General features: G+C 36.3%; 2 protein-coding genes across 2 annotated transcripts; one reads left to right on the plus strand and one right to left on the minus strand.

Annotated features, from left to right (window-relative positions):
• Positions 1–8,249, plus strand: jmjd8 (jumonji domain containing 8). The gene is given in 11 exon segments (XM_042504572.1): positions 1–218; positions 220–230; positions 1,222–1,317; positions 2,228–2,276; positions 3,730–3,826; positions 3,913–3,981; positions 5,225–5,295; positions 5,297–5,345; positions 5,869–5,936; positions 6,092–6,226; positions 7,722–8,249. Coding segments are annotated over 11 exon segments (813 nt in total). The 5' UTR covers positions 1–131; the 3' UTR covers positions 7,803–8,249.
• A 3,095-nt stretch (positions 8,250–11,344) lies between these two features.
• LOC121956386 (E3 ubiquitin-protein ligase CHIP-like) lies at positions 11,345–17,409 on the minus strand. The gene is made up of 8 exons (XM_042504567.1): positions 17,300–17,409; positions 15,255–15,469; positions 14,555–14,753; positions 14,044–14,209; positions 13,852–13,939; positions 12,339–12,395; positions 12,125–12,241; positions 11,345–11,740 (listed from the first exon to the last, which is right to left on the minus strand). The coding sequence occupies exons 2-8, from the start codon at positions 15,372–15,374 to the stop codon at positions 11,615–11,617; spliced, it is 873 nt and encodes a 290-aa protein (XP_042360501.1). The 5' UTR covers positions 15,375–15,469; positions 17,300–17,409; the 3' UTR covers positions 11,345–11,614.
• Between the last annotated feature and the right edge of the window lie 422 nt (positions 17,410–17,831).

The following is a 17,831-nucleotide window of genomic DNA, read 5'->3' on the forward strand; positions in this document are numbered from 1 at the left end:
AATGTGGTGTTCTCTGATTGGCTCTCTGACAGGAAGTCAGAATACAGTTCACTCTCAGGGACAATGCGAAATATGTACTGTAATTTCTCCTAAACGTTGTTGAATGTCTGTGTTCGCTGCTCCGGTTTTAAATGGAATATAACATTGTGTTCACTACATGCGCACAGTTTGCTCTGATGTGTTTGATCGGGCTGAAGGCAGCGGAGCCGGCAGATGATGGGAGGCGGCTGGTGAGTGTCCTACACCGGGTCAGCTCTAAACACACACATTCACACACGTGGAGCTACTATAAACATTACTATTATTATCTTTTTTTTTTTTTTTTAACTTTTGTTTGATTATTATCATTTTATCATGAAGTGAACTGCACCGCCTGTATTATGTTACCCAGTTTAGCCACTATATCTGCTACTGTGACTGAGCTTCACATCAAACATTTAAAATACTGTCATTTTAACGATTACTTTGAAAACAAGATGATTTAAACACGTCAGGAACAATAACCCCCATTTGGGTCATATTTAAAATAATTTGTTTCCCTATTTAAAACTATTTTTCAGGTCATTTTCTTTGCCAACTTCTGACAAGTTTTTGTTATATATGGTACATTTCTTCCAAGGTTTGCTATTTGCCTTTTTCCTCCTTGTTTTTTTTTTTTTTTTAAAGAAATGAATCCAGTGTGCTCAGGAAATGCCCCAACACACTGGCAAGAAATGTGTGAAGTTACCTGAAGATATTTAAATATTATTTATTATTTGTTATTATTTTATGTCAATCAAGTGAGATAATTATAAAATCTAGTTGTCTGGACTTTTTTAAATCATATCTAAGAATCCCAGAATTTAAAAGTACATTCTGCTGATGATACGTATTAAAGGTTTCAAATGCAGGATTGTAGTGGAGTCTTTACACTACAGGCAGATGGACACAATTTAAATAATTTAATGGGGAACAAACTGGATTTGATCTTGGCTGAAATATTTATAATGATTACTTGTCTTTTAACAAAAGGCGTTAGGATTAAACTGAAATTAACTTCTTTAAACTTGAATCTAAGATAGAATAGACAAAAAATTAGAAGGTGTTTGGTATAAAATTCATGACCAGAGTTCCTTTGCAACATCTACAGTTCCATATCTCACCGTCTAAATGCAACATGCGTTTTTCTGTAGAGGGAGATCTGTGTGTGGTTCTAACGCTCACGTCTGCCTCTGTGTTCAGGTCATTAAAGTCAGATTTCAGATTACAGGACGAGGGTCCCTGTAACATCGATGTGTTCGACGGCTCTTCACTCTCTTATCGGCAGTTCATTGAAAGGTACGTATGACAAATAAACTCGTGTCTCTAAAAACAAACCCACCCCAAAAAAACTGCAGCACATAAAGAGATTTACAGTTTGTCTGAGATATTTGAATTGTGGATATTCTCTCTGTACTTGGGTTTTAGGCTGCAAACTATCGAGTAAAGCCACAACAATCATCCTAAACACACTAACAGCCACTTAAAATACCACAGAGGCATCTGAAACACCCTCACAGCTACTGCTGCAAAATCACTTTACTATCAATCATTTTATTAATCTTAATAATATTTATTTTTGACAGTGTTATATTTTGAACTTATTGTCATTACATTTTTTATTGGTCTTGCTTTAGTTTCCCCGTGTGACTATTTTATGCACTTGCGTGTACTTTGCACTTTTACCTGTTTTAAAATTCAAGAGTTTGTTCTTTTATTGGCATTTAATCTGTTTTATATGAGATCATCTCTTTTATTAGCATCCTACCAGCTTATATATATACAATTATTTCTTTTACTGGAGTTTTTATATGAGCTTGATCCTCTTATCTATATTTTACTTATTAATGAAATTGCTCCCCCGTCTGTTCATGTACACAGTGCTGTTTAATGTTCTTAAATTTTGGTCATGTCATAAGGGGAGCACAGGAAGGGCTTCATGATATTTTGCTTTTATTCTGTAATTTTTTTTAGATCTGGGAAGCACTTTGTACATATGATTTAAAAGTGCTCTATACATAGAGATGTTATTATTATTAAATATTTGGTCTCTGAAATGTCCAGAAACTGTTAAAACTGCTTTCAAATGCCAAGTTTACACATACAGATCAGTTGTTATGTCCTGCCAGCAATCCAGCGCTCATTCATTTCTTTAAAACTTCTGCTTAAAGGAAATCTCACATGTATTCTGTTTATTCTTTTTCTTCAGATATGCATACAGCAGACCGGTGATCCTCAGAGGTCTCACTGATAACACGGTACGGACTGGGCCATTTAATCATTCATGTTAAAATGTATTTTTAAACACCTGAAAAAAAGTCCCACCTAGAAAAATCACAGTAAGTTTTAGTTTATGTTGTATTATGAATATTTTTGGCGCTTTACCTTAATGTCAGACACTGATTTCAAACTGGAAAATAAAGCTGTTGTATCGCTGTCTTCAAAGCCAGACTCCACTGAGAAAAAACGTGATTTAATACTGATGAAAACAAGAATTGGCGGTCTACCGCTGCGTTGATCAGTACATTTGTTTGTGTATTATTGTTGTGTAAAATGGTTAATTCTTATTCACCAAAGTCACGAGACAACATAAACTAACGGATCGTCGTAGCAGCAGACGAGCAGCTCCTGTGTTCACTGAGCTAAAATGACAGTTTTTGTGAATGGAGTCTGGTGGCTTTGACAAGAGCAGAGTGGGAAACTGAAGTGGTGATGGCTTCCCTGTCAAAATGCACGGAAAGTTACCGAGCATTAATTAAATCTAACGGAAAGTTAAAGCGCTGAAAATACTCTCAATATAGCATACACCTAAACTGATATTGATATTTTTTCAGGTGGCTAAAATGCATTTTGCTGCTGGCCCCCATCCACAGCAGTACATTGCTTCCAGGTCGGACTCCAGTCTGCTTCTCCAAACTTGGAGCTTTCCGACCACCATCTAGTGAATGTAAAACACTGACTATAGAAAATTACTCCAGACAACTCCACTTCAAAAATTCCAAACTATCCCTTTAATCTAAATATTGTAGTACAATAAAAGGTGCATTATTTGCCTCAAAGATGTAGTATTAGTATAAAGTAGCATAAAATGGAAATACTCAAGGAAAGTAGAAGTACACTGAAACTGCACTTAATGTAATTAAGTGCAGTTTCAAAGTACTTCTTGAGAAAATCTACTGTTTTTTTCTTACTACTACCAGCATGTACATACTGTAGAGCGCAGTCTATGAGTATCAGGACAGTTTTTTTAAAGCGTTATCTCCAGCAGATAACTCTTTCTCTGCCAACTTCTGTCAAGTTTTTGTTATATATGGTACATTTCTTCCAAGGTTTGCTATTTGCCTTTTTCCCCATGTTTTTTTTTTTTTTTTTTAAACAAATGAATCCAGTGTGCTCAGGAAATGCCCCAACACAATGGCAAGAAATGTGTGAAGTTACCTGAAGATATTTAAATATTATTATATATTATTATATACAGACTGTATTTAAAAATCAAGTTTTTCATACAAAAACCACATTTACTCCATTTCTCTCAAAGTAAATCTGAAAGTCACAATTTCAACCTTATTATTTCATCTGAAAGTGCTTAAAAAGTGCGGAGACAGACAACACAACAAACTGTCCCAACACATTCAGACTGTCAAAATAGAGTAAAATACTAAAGTCAAATAAATATATGAATATATATTCATACCTATGACTGTGTTTTAGAAATTCAGGTCGTTGTGCTCCAAGTCGAGTTTACTAGAAGAATATGGCGCCCGGAGAGTTCGGCTCAGTACAGCTAACACTTATTCTTACAGGAAAGGTACGCATGTCTAACACAAGTCTGCATGTTACACTCAGAATCCGCAGGGATTTGTACTTTTATTTAATATTTTCACTATGTTTTAGTGGACGTCCCTCTGCAGGAGTATGTGGACGTGTTACTGAGGCCTCAGTCTGTGGACACTCTCGGCAGCGGTGAGCTCAAACACTTTTCCACCTCTGGAGGCTTCAGGTTTACATGCTGATTGACAATATTTTTGTGGAATTTTAATGTGGTTTTGTTTGTTTTTTTTGTTGTTTTTTAAAAAATTTTTTGCCTCACCTGAACAAAAAAGTTCCAGGACAGAAGACGTGATTTGTTTGATCATAAAGCTCTTTGAGGCTAATTTGTAATTGATAATTTGGGGATTTTTATAAATAAACCTGACTGGACATGAAAAGTTTATAATTTGTATTAAATTTTGAATGTGCACACTTTTAGAGACAAGACTTAAAGAAATCAAGTATGAAAAATTCCCAGAAACTCACCAGTAATGCAGCACATCTTAGACTGAAGGTCACGGGTCGATATGTTCTGTATTTTTCTTCTTGTTGTGCATGTTTGTCCGTCTCTCAATACTGTCCTGACTTCCTGTCTGTGGCTCTTTTAGCTCCAAGCCCATTGGTTCCTATTGAAGATATAAATCATTTTTCAATCAATTTTCATGTTACTTTGAAAATCCTTTAAATAATGTGAAACAAATTGTTGGAACTTTATTTTTATGAGTAATTAACTTAAAACATGTGTTCATAAATATGATAATCAATAAACTTAGAAGGAACAAAATTAACTTGTATGGGTTATCAACTTAAAAACTTTAGTACTTGATTACCATAATTACAAACACACATTTTTAAGTTGACTCCTCATTAAATTAAGTTTTTCACATTATTTAAGAGGATTTTTTGAGTGGTATGTGCTGTTACCGTAATTATGAACACACAGTTCTATATTGATAACTAGTAAAAATTAAATTTGTTCAACAAATTTTTCCACATTTATAAAGAATATTAAAGTGTTATATACTTAATTAACATTATTATAAACACAGTTGATTCCTCCTAAACCTGTTATTTTAACTTTTTTCACATTATTTTTTAAAGTGTTAACTGTAGTTTTTATCAAATAAAGGATAAATTAAGCATTTGTTGGGGACTATTTTCAGCGGCGGATTAATTCATACTTGGTGCTCTCTCACGTATTTACAGCAGTAGGACATTATACTATGATGGACTGAGTCAAAATAAACTACAGTGTGTGTCATCATGGTAGTGACAGAACATGTCACAGTGCAACAGTGTGGCTCACTGATGAGTATTACGTAGTTTTTGGAGCTAAGATATGTCAGGCTTTTATCAGATGTTGTTTGAAAGAGGTCCATGTTTCCTACTTCTACAGACACGCTGTACTTTTTTGGAGACAACAACTTTACAGAGTGGCACGGTTTGTTCGACGTGTATGAGTCTCCTCTCGTACGTCCTGCCTCACACCAGCGGAGCGTACAGCTTTGGGATTGCAGGTCAGTGTTTGTTCTGCAGACTGAGAGTCCTGCAGGATTTCACTCTTCCTGTCTGTTACTCTCATCAGGGTTAAAGTGTCAGTTAAAGTTCTGTGGCATCGAACTTCAAACTATTATCTATTAGGAAAAGAGCATCAACAAAAAAGACAAAGAAATCTTGTCTCCAAGGTAATTTAAAAATATTATTTTTATGTTTCTGTGCCTGTTAAATCTTTAAAATATACTGTATTTCCACATTTTTGTTTTTTAAATGTATTCTGTCTTAGATAGATTAACTTATTTCCTGTTTTATTTGTCCTCTGTGTTTAGACTTTTTTATGTTTTATGTAAAGCACTTTGAATTGCCTCCGTGTCTATACACATTAATTTCCCTTGTAGGATTTTGGAATGAAATGTTGTGTCTCTCAGAGTTTTAATATAGAGACTGTTTTGTTTTCTTTGACTCACATGCATCAAATCAGAAATTTTAAAAATGATTTATACCATTAGAGGGCCAAACTGCAGATCTGCGTGTCGTGTTCAGGTGCAGGAACAGGAGTCCCCTTTCACTGGCACGGTCCTGGTTACTCTGAAGTCATCTATGGAAGAAAGGTAAAAAAAAAAAAAAAAAAAAGATTGGATTTAATTTTCTGCATGTTTGTTCATTTGTATGTCTTGATCCTGAATCCGCTGACATATGAACACAAATAAACATCTTACTTTTAGCATCTTTTCGTTGAATGAATGATTATGTTGTAATCACACAGCGTTGGTTCCTCTACCCGCCTGACAAGGAGCCCCATTTCCACCCAAACCACACCACCCTGTCCTGGGTGACGGAGACCTACCCCAACCTGCCCGAGGAGGAGGCTCCGCTGGAGTGCACCATCAGACCTGGAGAGGTAAACAAACTGTGTTTTATACAGCAGCCGCTGCACCGTGCAGTTTTTTAGAAATAGTTTTCGGTTATTGTTCATTTTAGTTCACTGAGACAGTTAACTACTAACTAACTTAAAGGTTCCCTGTGGAGTTTAAGACGCCCGTCAGTGCGATTAAACAGTTTCTGCAGTCAGCAAAGACTGTGAGGAAGACTGCACACATGTACATAAACATGGATGTAGGATTTAATATACTTAACCCTTTCAAACCTGAGCAGATTGGCTTAATTTCTTTCAAAACATGGGAAGAAGGCACTGAGCAACTTAACAAGAAATGGCCCAAAGATGAGCAAGAAATTGGTAAAAAGTTACAAGAAAATTACCTGAAAATAAGCACACAAAAAAAGAGTAAAAAAAAACAGACAAGAAAATGACCTTAACAAAGTGTGAAAAAGTATATATATATATATATTTAATTTCAAAAATGTAATTGTAAGAAATATAAATATAGTTCTCTGGACATTTTTGCGGGGTTTTAATCAAAAAAACTCCACACAGCTAATTTTTTAAATAATTGTCTTTTCACCTTTTACTAACTTTTTTTTCTTGCCAAGTCGCTCATTACCTTTTGCCCATGTTTTTAAAATGAAATCAAAGCAATTTTTTCAAGTTCCATGGGTTTAAATGCTTATGAAATGCATCTGAGCGCAGCACAAGAAAACTGATGTCCTTCCAGGTTCTTAAGGGTTAAACTTACGAAATCAGCTTTGTATGATTAATGATTAATGAAGTGCACTTAACACATTTGTTAGACCTGAATGATAAACTCAAAAGCATAAGTCTACGGGTATCAGACTCTTACATTTCATTTCAGACCTTTTCAAGAGAAGTTTAGACCAAATTTAACACAGATTTTTGGAAAAATCATCTTTTTTTTTAATTCAAGAATTGCAGGTAAGATAAAGGTGAGTGGTACATTAGTAAGGTCCCTTGTAGAGGCAGAATTTATGTAGGAATATAGTTATTGGAGTTAATTTGGTTACTCTACATTTTGTGAAGAATTAAGTGAGAGGACACTATCAGAAGATTTGTGGATTTTTACAGAGAAAAGCTCCACTTATTTTGATACAAATAAGCTAAAAGATGGATAAATTAATTGGATAAAATGTTGAATGTGGAACTGAAGCTCTCACAAAATCAAATCTAAGACTATTTAATAACTTTTAAGGCCTAATATATCTATAAAATGAAAGACATTTCAATGACCTGCAGACGCCCTGATAATTGCAGTCCATTTTCCACGATGATCTCTGTTAAAAGATGTTTTCTTACATTGAATTCTAAATTAAAACTTTTAAAACACTCTTCACATGGTGACTAAACCAGTGTGTTTTAGCTGCTGTCTGCAGTAATTTGACTCCAGTATAAAGCAGCAGCATCATCTACACAGAAACCAGTAGAAGCACATAGTTCAAACTCACCTGTGTTTGCAGAAATATTTTTGCTGATTCTCCTTCAGGTGCTGTATTTCCCCGACCGCTGGTGGCATGCAACACTCAACCTGGACACCAGCGTTTTCATCTCCACCTTCCTCGGCTGAGCTCCATCGCCAGTATTTTTTAATCAAAGGAAATCATCTCATCTGTTTTTTCAGTCTGTCACAGGGATCCAAAAACAAAGAGTGGATATTATGTATATCTGATATTTTCAGGTGATGAACTGTGACTTCTGGGGTCATATTTTAGTCTGAAGCATCGCACTTACATTCCAGGTGAATCTTTTTTCTTAATCTTTGAATTAAGCCATGCTTTCTAATAATGAAACAATAAAAAAGTGTTTTAATGACCGAAGGAGCTAAGGAGCGGCGATAATCTGCAAATTTTCACACACAGCGGTGAGTTACATTCCTGTCACCTGTCAATGAAAATACATGAGAATTATGTCATTATTATTTTTTCTTAAGTCAGTTGAACTTTGTTGAATTAATAAAGCACAAAACATGTGATCCAATCAGTGTCTTTTCCAGAATAAAGATGTTTGTATTTAATTGTTTGCAGATCATTTCTATGATTCCGTTGACAACGTTTAAAGATTTTACAGTGACAATATCATGCATCTAGTTTCCACGAGTCCAGCAAAGGCTGATGGGAATGTAGTGGGGAAATTAAAATGCTGACCTGATGATGGCGCTGGATGAAAAGTCAGATGATCACCAAAGTTATGATATTTCATCCTGAGGGAAACATGAACAGTCATTACACTCCATCAAACAGCTTATAACATATTACAGTCTGGATACAAAAAAACGTTTCAAGTGTCTGTAGAAATCATGGAACATTTATTTTTTATCACAGCAACTTCAAACATTATTCTGCAGCAAGTTGATCGTTCAAAGATCTCCTGTGCTGTAAGATGTCTCACTGCAACTGAAAACGACATGCTGAGAGAAAACAAAGACACATAAGAACTAAATGTGCTCCCTTTAGTCGTCATTACAGTATCACACAGAAAATCTGACATTAACTGACTGAGTCAAAGCTGAAATGTAATGATCACATTTTGAAAGAAAAAAACACATTTAAAATATACAATATTTTCTAAAACAAGTGAAATGTACTGAACCAATAACGGCAGGCTTAATGATGTAATCAGGTTCCAGTGTGAGAGCGCAGTCGTCTCACACTGACGTAAGATGACTGAAACAATGTGTGCACGCTAGCTTTAATACACAGCAACAGTAAAAACAAAGACAACAACGAAACAAAACAAGCAAAAAATAGTTTTTTTTCACAAGATGCTTCACCAGAGTATAAAAAAGAGAAAAAAAATCTGAAAACACACTAAGTAACATCTTAATTTACTGATTATTTACAGCAAAAACTGGTCCCTCCACAAAGTGACGAGTTTCTCGCAACAATCCAAACACACTCGCTCCGTCTAAATCAGCCTCGACAATTTCTCTTTTTAGTTTGCCAGCAAACACTTTCATACTCTGAACAATGATCAGCACCAGCAGTGCAGTTTTCATATATAATCTGATTACTCTAAGGTAAAGTAATCTGATTGTATTCAGCAGTTTGATCACTCTGGAGAGCCACGACAGCTCTCTCAGCTCTTCACACAAAGCTTGAAGGACAAAAATAAGTCTTCATTTGAAATCTTCATCCATTTAGAAGAGGCCTAACAGTTGTTTCACTCAAAAAATCTGATCCTGAATTCTTTCTCAGTGCTGACCGGGGGAATACTGGCTGAGGTTGAATTTAATATTGGAAGTATGTTTTCTTCAGTATGTGGTCACCTAAATATGAGAGAGATTACTACAGTAACTGTTACTCAACACTGAGTTATTCTCAAATGCTGCCAATCAGAGATTGTTTATTAGAGAAACAGCGAAACGACGAACGCTCACGCTCATCAGATTAAACAATGCTCACACGAACGTTATTGTTCCTGTTAGTGATGTTGAGCTCTAACTGGTATTACTGGTTGGTCTTGCTGGTCACAAGACAGAAACAAAAAGGAGCTGTTGAACAGTCAGAGTTTAGTTTTTCATTGTTCCCAGACGATAAATTCCAGAATCTCACTTCATTATTTGCCTTTTGCTTTTTTCCAGTTCAGGCTTAAATTTCACTGCCTGTGAGTGTAAATCATGAAGTTAAATGATTTCACTGTGCATTAACTGGTTAATATTCTGATTGGACGTGTGTTCTGTGATGTCTGTGCAGTTTGTTCTCACCTCCATCTCGGCTCATCTTGAATCTCAGTTTAACACCTGCAGGGTTTTACAGCCAATCACAGTATGAAACTAAAATAAGTCAGACTCAGAGTGGACTTTTCAGTGAAGAAGGAGACAACAGACAATCTTTTAAAATGGAAAATATTTACATATTCACAGACTCTGGAGGAGATTATTGTGAGTATTTGTTAGATAATTTGAAACTTCAATAACTTTGCTGAAGTTTCTGATGCTGCATATTTTCGTATCCAGAGAACTTTTTGGTACAAATCAACATTGTACACTTGAACTTTGAGGGTTTAACTTAAAGTGCTTCTTTGTCCAAATCTGTCTCCAGCAGCAGGAAAATGCTTTAAAGCTGCAGTTTCATCTGTTCGCATATTATTTTCGGTGCCTGCTCTTTGAACAGAATCAGTTAGGTTGCACTGAAATTCATGAAGCTGTACTGAAAAGGCCTCAGAATCAATAACAGACACCTTGGTGGTGCGTCCTAAGTATGTTTACTCAAATATCGTTCTTGTGTATAACTCTGGAAGTACTTGTACAATACTTGAAGTTTTTCATTTAATCCCACTTAAACCTTCAAATTAAGATTTAAAGTAGAAAACATACCAGCAACTTAATTAACTTAATTAAACTTATCTTTAAAAAAAAACAACAAACAGATTATTCAGTTAAAATTAGAAAAATATCACATTAATGCATTCAGAATGAAAATAATGAGTATTTCTACTTTTGATCTCAAGTTTCCACAATTTTGAATTTAAGATACAATTTTTTGAACAAAGTACTGCTACTTCAGAGTACTTCATCCAGGTTTAACCCTTTAAACCTCACAACATCACTTTTCTTGAGCTGCTTTCAGACTCTTTTCATAAGTATTTAAACTTTTAAATCCTGAGCACACTGGTGCAATTTCTTTCAATAAAAAGGAAAAAGCAGTGAGCAACGTGGTATAAATAACTAAAGTATAATATAAAGTTCCACAAGTTGCAAGAAATTAGTAAATTGCTAAGGAAAAACTAAATTTGGAATTATCATAATTAATTATGAACAATTATTGTTGTGAAATTATTATACAATTATTAGAATTTTAAAGCACCTTATCTGGGTCATTTCCTTTTCTAATGTATTTACACATTTTCAGGTAATTTTCTTGTACCTTTTACTAATTTCTTGATAATTTTCAGGTTATTCTTCCTTTGTTGCTCAATGCCCCAGCAAGCCTGTCAATTTGCTGAGGTTTCAAAGGGTTAACATACAGCGACCTCTGGTGACACATCTTAAAACTTTGTTAGTTTTCTTTGGCTTTTTCTTGATTTTGTAAATTTGTTTTTTTTGGGGGGGGTTGTGAGGACCCTACTGACAAGGCCAAGGATGATATGAGCTGATCTTGGGTCTATTATTATTTCTTTATGTTGTCTATATTCTCTTTTCTTCGGGTCTCTTTTCCCTGTAAATCACTTATTATAACTTTAGTTATTCTAAAGGAACTGAGTTTGTTTTTTTGCTCTGGAAGCTGTCTGATGATTTCTACAGGACTCAGATCATCACACTGTAACAGGATGCTAAATTTTAACAGATCATGTGATTTGATGTGATTGTTTAAACTAACTACAGCTCAAGCAGGCCCTCTGAAACTGTCAGAATCACTTCCCTTCCTCTGCTTTCATTGGTCAGTAGTCCTCCACCCATCCATTCTCCAAAATAAAAGCATCGATGACTTCCTTCATGGCCAGGTTTGGGATGAGCTGATCTTGGGTCAGAGGAGAGCGCGTCACCGGGTCAAAATGGCCGACTCGCTGCAACACAACAACAACATGTTCTCATTTCTCCCATTTTTGGTATTTTTATGTTTGTATTGAACATAACAGTCAAGCGTGTATGGTTGTTTGTCTATATGTGTCGGCCCTGCGATAGTCTGGCGACCTGTCCAGGGTGTACCCCGCCTTCCGCCTGATGACAGCTGGGATTGGCTCCAGCCCCCCCGCAACCCTTACGAGGACAAGCGGCTACAGAAAATGACTGACTGACTGACATAACAGTCACTAGGGACATTTTTTCTACCGTTAATACTTTAGATCATTTTCCTGATTACACTTCCATATTTAACATTTTTGATGCAGGACTTCTCTTGTAACGGAGTATTTTTTTTAGAGTAAGGTACTTTTACGAAAGTATTTTACCTGCAGGTGCTCTTCAATGTCTTTTCTGTCATAAGTGACTCCACTGGGAGTGATGCAAGGCTCCCTCATCAACTCAAAGCTGATCTTTCCACACAGGAAGTCTGGGATCTCTCGCTTCTGTCAAACACACAACAAACACAATACAGAAAACTTTTCTCATCAAATCAAATAATAATGAAAAAAAGAAAAAGAAATTGAATTTCTTAACACTGACCTTCCTCTTCTCGTCTACTTGACAGAACAGCTCCTCCATGTCTGAGAGATACTTGTCCTGTAGAAAAAACAAATTTTAGGTTAATCAGATATAAACAGGTTAAGGGTTCTTAGTATGGCATACAAATGGAAGAATCAATATATATTACAGTCAGAATACCTTCACTGTCAAATTGATGTCTACTTTAACACTAATTCCAGGGAGTTTCCAGAAGCTTTTAGTGTGATTACTTTACCTCTCGTAAAAGCCAAATGCGATTGTAACTTTATTGATCAGCCTGAAGTCCTGTACAAAGACAGCAGCTATGAACTGATTAACGAGTTACAGCAAAACAAAACTTTATTCTTAAAAAGTGTCGCCCACTAAGAGTAATAGCCGTCCTCATGCTTGACTGTGAGCTTGTTCTTCAGGTTCAGCGCTCGCTGTTACTTAGTTTTACCTCACTGTTATAAAAGGGCTGGATTGTACATAAGAATATTAAATTAACTGGTAAAAGTGATGTTTTTATGAGGTAGATAGATAAAGGGCTGTACAACATCCTTGCAATTAAACCTTTTTTAAGGTTGTGATAAGAGGTGTTTCTAGAATATTTTCACACTCCATTTACATCCATAAAAGTATATTAAATATTACTAAGGCCTCTCTGTTTAATGTCATACAGTTCAGCAGCAGCAGAAACTACATCCTCCAAAAAGGATCACTCAGTTGATTCAATACAAACTGAACAGCTTTGTTCCAGCTGTCATCACACTGGTAAACAAGCTGTGGAAACATTGCACACAGTTGCACAAGATCAGTTTGGAGCCTGTATTCATGATTTATTTATTTCATAGTTTTATACTCTTTTTATTTCAGGGTTTGGTTTTGTAGTTTAGTGTTTTCATTGGTGTTTATTACATACTAAATACATTGATTAACACTTAATTGTTTTATCTTACATCTTCTTGTCATGTTTTATCCTGAATGTTGTCTGTGTGCCTTGCACTTTATACTACAAACCAAATCTACCAACAGGTACAAATAAAGTAACCTGAACCTAAGCTGCGCCTAACAGACTGGACTATAATGAATGAGTCACAGAAAGAGTCATGACGTGACTAACAAAGACGTATATGGTTTATATCTGAAGTAGAAACGTGTTCCTAACAATGTCAACACGCTGCTTTATTGTCCCTACTGATATTTGTACTGATCTCATATGGTTTTGTCATATTAATTCTACAGAGTGTTACAAGTAAGATCCATACAGAGTTTTCAGGTTTGTGCGTTTCTTGCAAAAACACAGAAAAGTGAAAGGGCAGGATAAGGAGTGGACCTGACCTGATGATCCGACAACACACTGTACTAACACATCGTCTGCCAGCAGCAGTAAGGGTAGGAAGAGTCTGAACAGTTACTTTTTCTTCGGTGTGATGTTAGTGATCGCTACACCGTCTGCTTTCAAATAAATGCTCAATCAAGTCCACAAATCTCTGTGTTTTAATGGCAAAGGTAATCACAATGAAAAACTTACATGTTTTGTGTGGATCTCGTTTGGATTGTGTTGAATTCTGCTGTCGTCTGACTTGTCTTCCTGTGTCTGTCGGCAGCCCTCCAGCTCTCTGCAGATTAAACAACACATACTCAACTTCAGGATCAAGATGAATAAGATTTGGAACCACCAAATCTATATTAAAGCCTATTTTAGAGCCTCTATTTGACCTGCCTCTTTTTCTCAGCGAGGATGAGCTTGGTGAGGTAGGCGTGCAGCTCGCTCTCCTGGTTGATCCTCCTCTCCTCCATGTTGTTCCAGCGTTTCTTCTTAGCGATCCGCAGAGCGCTGGGAATGTCGTCACCAAAGTTGAGACGCTGCTCCTTTGCCAGGTTATAAGCTGGAAAACAAACATAGAGATGAATGTATCACAATTCTTTCATTGTGTGTGTAAAGGATTTGGATCTACAGTATATTTAACCAAAATTACAAAATACTGAACAACTAAAATCTGTTTAAAATGAGGTCTAAAGTCAGCAGTGGTGGAAAAAGTATTCAGATCCTTTAGCTAAGTAAAAGCACTAAACCCCATGATGAACATACTCAAGTACAAGTAAAAGTCCTCAATGTATATATAAGTGTCATGAGTACTTAAGGCATGACAGGTAAATGTATTCAATGTTGAATTTGTACTTTAATTCAGCGCCTAAATGTTACATTTAAAAGTTGGTAATATCCCATGTACCTTTCTGCAGGTTGCCTATGGCTTCGTCATAGTTCTCCATCTCCAGGTGACACTGGCCCATGAAGAAGTGCGCTTTGACTGACTGGCTGTCCAGCTCCAGTGCGTGTCTGCAGTCTGTCAGAGCTTTGTCGTACTGCTGCAGCTTCACGTAACACAGCGCTCGGTTGGTGTAGTACGCAGGGACAGATGGACTGTGGGTCTGAGAGAGGGGGAAACATGAAACACATTTATCCTGGGCAACGCTGACTTTTTTTTATAGGAAATACTAATCAATATTTATTGAGAATAATAACAACCGCAGCTAAGAAAGACATCACTAAACACTGGTTGCATCCCGATCCTCCCACAGTAGAAGAATGGATAGTCAAAATGATGATCAAAAAATGGAGAATGAAAAGCGGGAAAATAAGGGAAAACATTTAAGTAGATTTCAGTGCCAATGTTTTTATACTCAAAAATATATAAATAATAATAATGAAAATAATGAAAATGTACTTTCTGAATCATTATTATTTTATTGGTGTTCAATCAGGTATGATTCCCTTTTCTCTAAATAAAACAAAGCAATCATTTTGAGAGACAAATTTGGCAGAAATACTGGGATGTTGCATGGATTCTGGCTTTTTGAAAAGGACGTTACATACACAGATGCAGACTGACATTAAAACACTGTGACCCGTTCATGTTCCCCAACACTTACTATGGCTCTGCTGTAGCAGGCAGCAGCCTCCAGGTACTTGCGGTTGAGAAACAGGCGGTTGCCCTGTTCCTTCAGCTCCTGAGCCGACACCGAGACGCTTTTCTCAGGACTTTCTGACATTTTGTCCACCAGGCTTGCTGCACCGGCGGCAGCTGCCGCTCCACTTTGCTTCCCTATCCTGACTGACGCTCAGATCCGGCAGGCCAGGGCAGAAACTGAGACAAGAAGATCAGAAACAGAGATCATCAGAGCTTACAGAGAGCGCTTAGTGTGGTGGTTCAAATTCTGACTGGAAAATATAAAAACAGTTATTCAGGACCAAGAAGATGTTTAAACACTGAGGTGTGTAAACAGTTAAGAGTGAGTGTTAATAACTGCAGTTTAAAGAGTCTCTGGGAAAAGTCTGACAGGAGTGACTTAACTTATTTTAAAAGCTAAAGTGCAGGATATTGATTTTGAATATTTCACCAGATATGGAGGTACTGACAGCTTCTTTTAGTTTCTAATAAATTACTTCATCTGCACCATAAAATATCAGCGTCAATGTTACGGTAAAATAAACTCATACTGTTATCGACCAACTTGTAACCTTCGGTTATAATCTGACAGTATCAGAGAAACTGTTTCAACATTGCTTCCTGCCACCTGTGACATCAATAAACACACAAATTAATTATGTTTTTACTTTTAACTAATGACTAGTGACTTAACTTTAAAGATTTAATGGAAATCGCCTACATTCCATTGGTGTAGTTTATGTTTTTGGTACCATACTTTATATAAATAATAAGACACAAAAAACATGTGGTAAAGGAGGGAGTGCACTTGCTTGCCTGGATGTGAGCCATACTGACTTGGAATATTTGTATCAACTTGATGATGTGTAAACACAGCATGTGGAAAAACAATTTAAAAACACTACTAATTTAAAAGAAAAATCATTCATGTGTCTGTTCTCCCTTTTATCCATTTAGTTTTGTAACAAGTCTGTTAAAATATTATTTGTTGTGATGAGACATTAACACTATTTCTTAAAAATCTGAGCAGTCTAAAAACTTATTTCAAGTTATATTATTTGGGTAAGGGGCTGTTCATCAGAGAAGGGAGGGGGTGGTGCAAAATGAAAGAGGCACCTCAGATTTTTAGATTCATTTTTTAAGCACTGGGGAAGGAGCTGTGGGTTTGTTGTCGTGGGGAGGGACGTTCATCTTTAAATGGTTGTATATCGTTTTTATTTTTAATATCCTCAGAACCCCAAAGCCCGCAAGTAGGTTTTAAAGGCATGTTTTTTGTAGACTTTGATTGAAAGACACGTTTCTTTAGATTATGTTCTTCATTTGATTTTAAAGATAAAAGAATTTTAATATAAAATCACATTTATCGTAGCCAGAGCTGTAAATTACGGTTATTTATAGTAATAAGGGAGGGTCATGTACTTCTCCCTGTCACTCAGTGAGGCTGAAGGAGAAGAGTATAAAGCATTTATTACAAAAATAAATGAAGTCACACCCCAGCCACCCCCTCCTCTAACAAATAACGCACCTGTCGGACAATAATTGGGGGAGTGTGAGTGTGCATGCCGACATAGGACCGACCTGGGACACCTGCAGATCTGCCTCCTCAGGGCCGATTTTAAACCTTCAAGTTACGCTATGTTTACTGTTATTTTGGCCCTGGGGTAGGATGTGGGCAGTAAACCCCGAATATTTCTTACTGCCTGAGTTACTGAAAACTAAATGCCCCAAAACAGATCGATCACTTTGCACTGCGTACCCTGGTTCAGGTCTTTCAGCTACCTGTATCCGTGTTAACATGTTATGCTTCTCATTGCACGTCTCTGCTGACACTAGAGACAAAATGAACGTAATGACACAGTTTATATTCGCCTACATTTTGGCTGCTATCTTATGGGAATTATTGCTAACGTGTAGCTAACGTTAGCTGCCTCTCTAGCTAACAACCCCCTGTGTTTAACATGATATCAGCGAGCAGAGCTGACTAATATGGTACACACATACATAATTAATAACAGTACACTCACATACCTGTGCCGCTGTTTCACCACCCTCACTGCAGTGATGGTGTATTAACAAATATATATGGCAAAATAGATATTGCTTGTGATGCAGCTACGTGGCTATCTACCTAGCTACAAGTTGTCTCGCCAACAGATGTTTTGGTTTTCACATATGATGTAAAACGCGTCATCGGGAGACACGCCCGACGTCGACAGTGACAATAAAGTTTTGATATTTATTACAGAAAAAAATATAAATATGAATAAATAAAATACATTATGAAACCCCCAGAATATAACAGATAAGCCAAAGATAAAGAGCTAAACATGTTTTTAATGACGAAGCATCATAACAGCTTTTAAACATTTGCATAGTTTATATATTTATGTCCCTATCATAGACTGTATATAAAGACTTTAAAAACTTTATATACAGTCTATGGTCTCTAACAATAATGACGTTTTGGATTAATAAGCACAAAATATTTTTTCTTCACTGTGCAATTTTAAAACAGGAGAATCCAGCATAGTTTAAAGTTCATAAAGTGCTAATGCTCTCA

Source organism: Plectropomus leopardus, chromosome 17 (assembly GCF_008729295.1).
Source record: "Plectropomus leopardus isolate mb chromosome 17, YSFRI_Pleo_2.0, whole genome shotgun sequence".
NCBI classification, from domain to species: domain Eukaryota; kingdom Metazoa; phylum Chordata; class Actinopteri; order Perciformes; family Serranidae; genus Plectropomus; species Plectropomus leopardus.

Excerpts from the sequence above, each read along its gene's own strand:
- LOC121956386 (XM_042504567.1), bottom strand. The coding sequence starts at position 15,374 with ATGTCAGAAAGTCCTGAGAAAAGCGTCTCGGTGTCGGCTCAGGAGCTG. Across the intron at positions 14,210-14,554 it reads CATAGGCAACCTGCAGAAAG|CTTATAACCTGGCAAAGGAG; the intron begins GTACATGGGATA and ends TTTGTTTTCCAG. Across the intron at positions 13,940-14,043 it reads ATCCTCGCTGAGAAAAAGAG|AGAGCTGGAGGGCTGCCGAC; the intron begins GCAGGTCAAATA and ends TTTAATCTGCAG.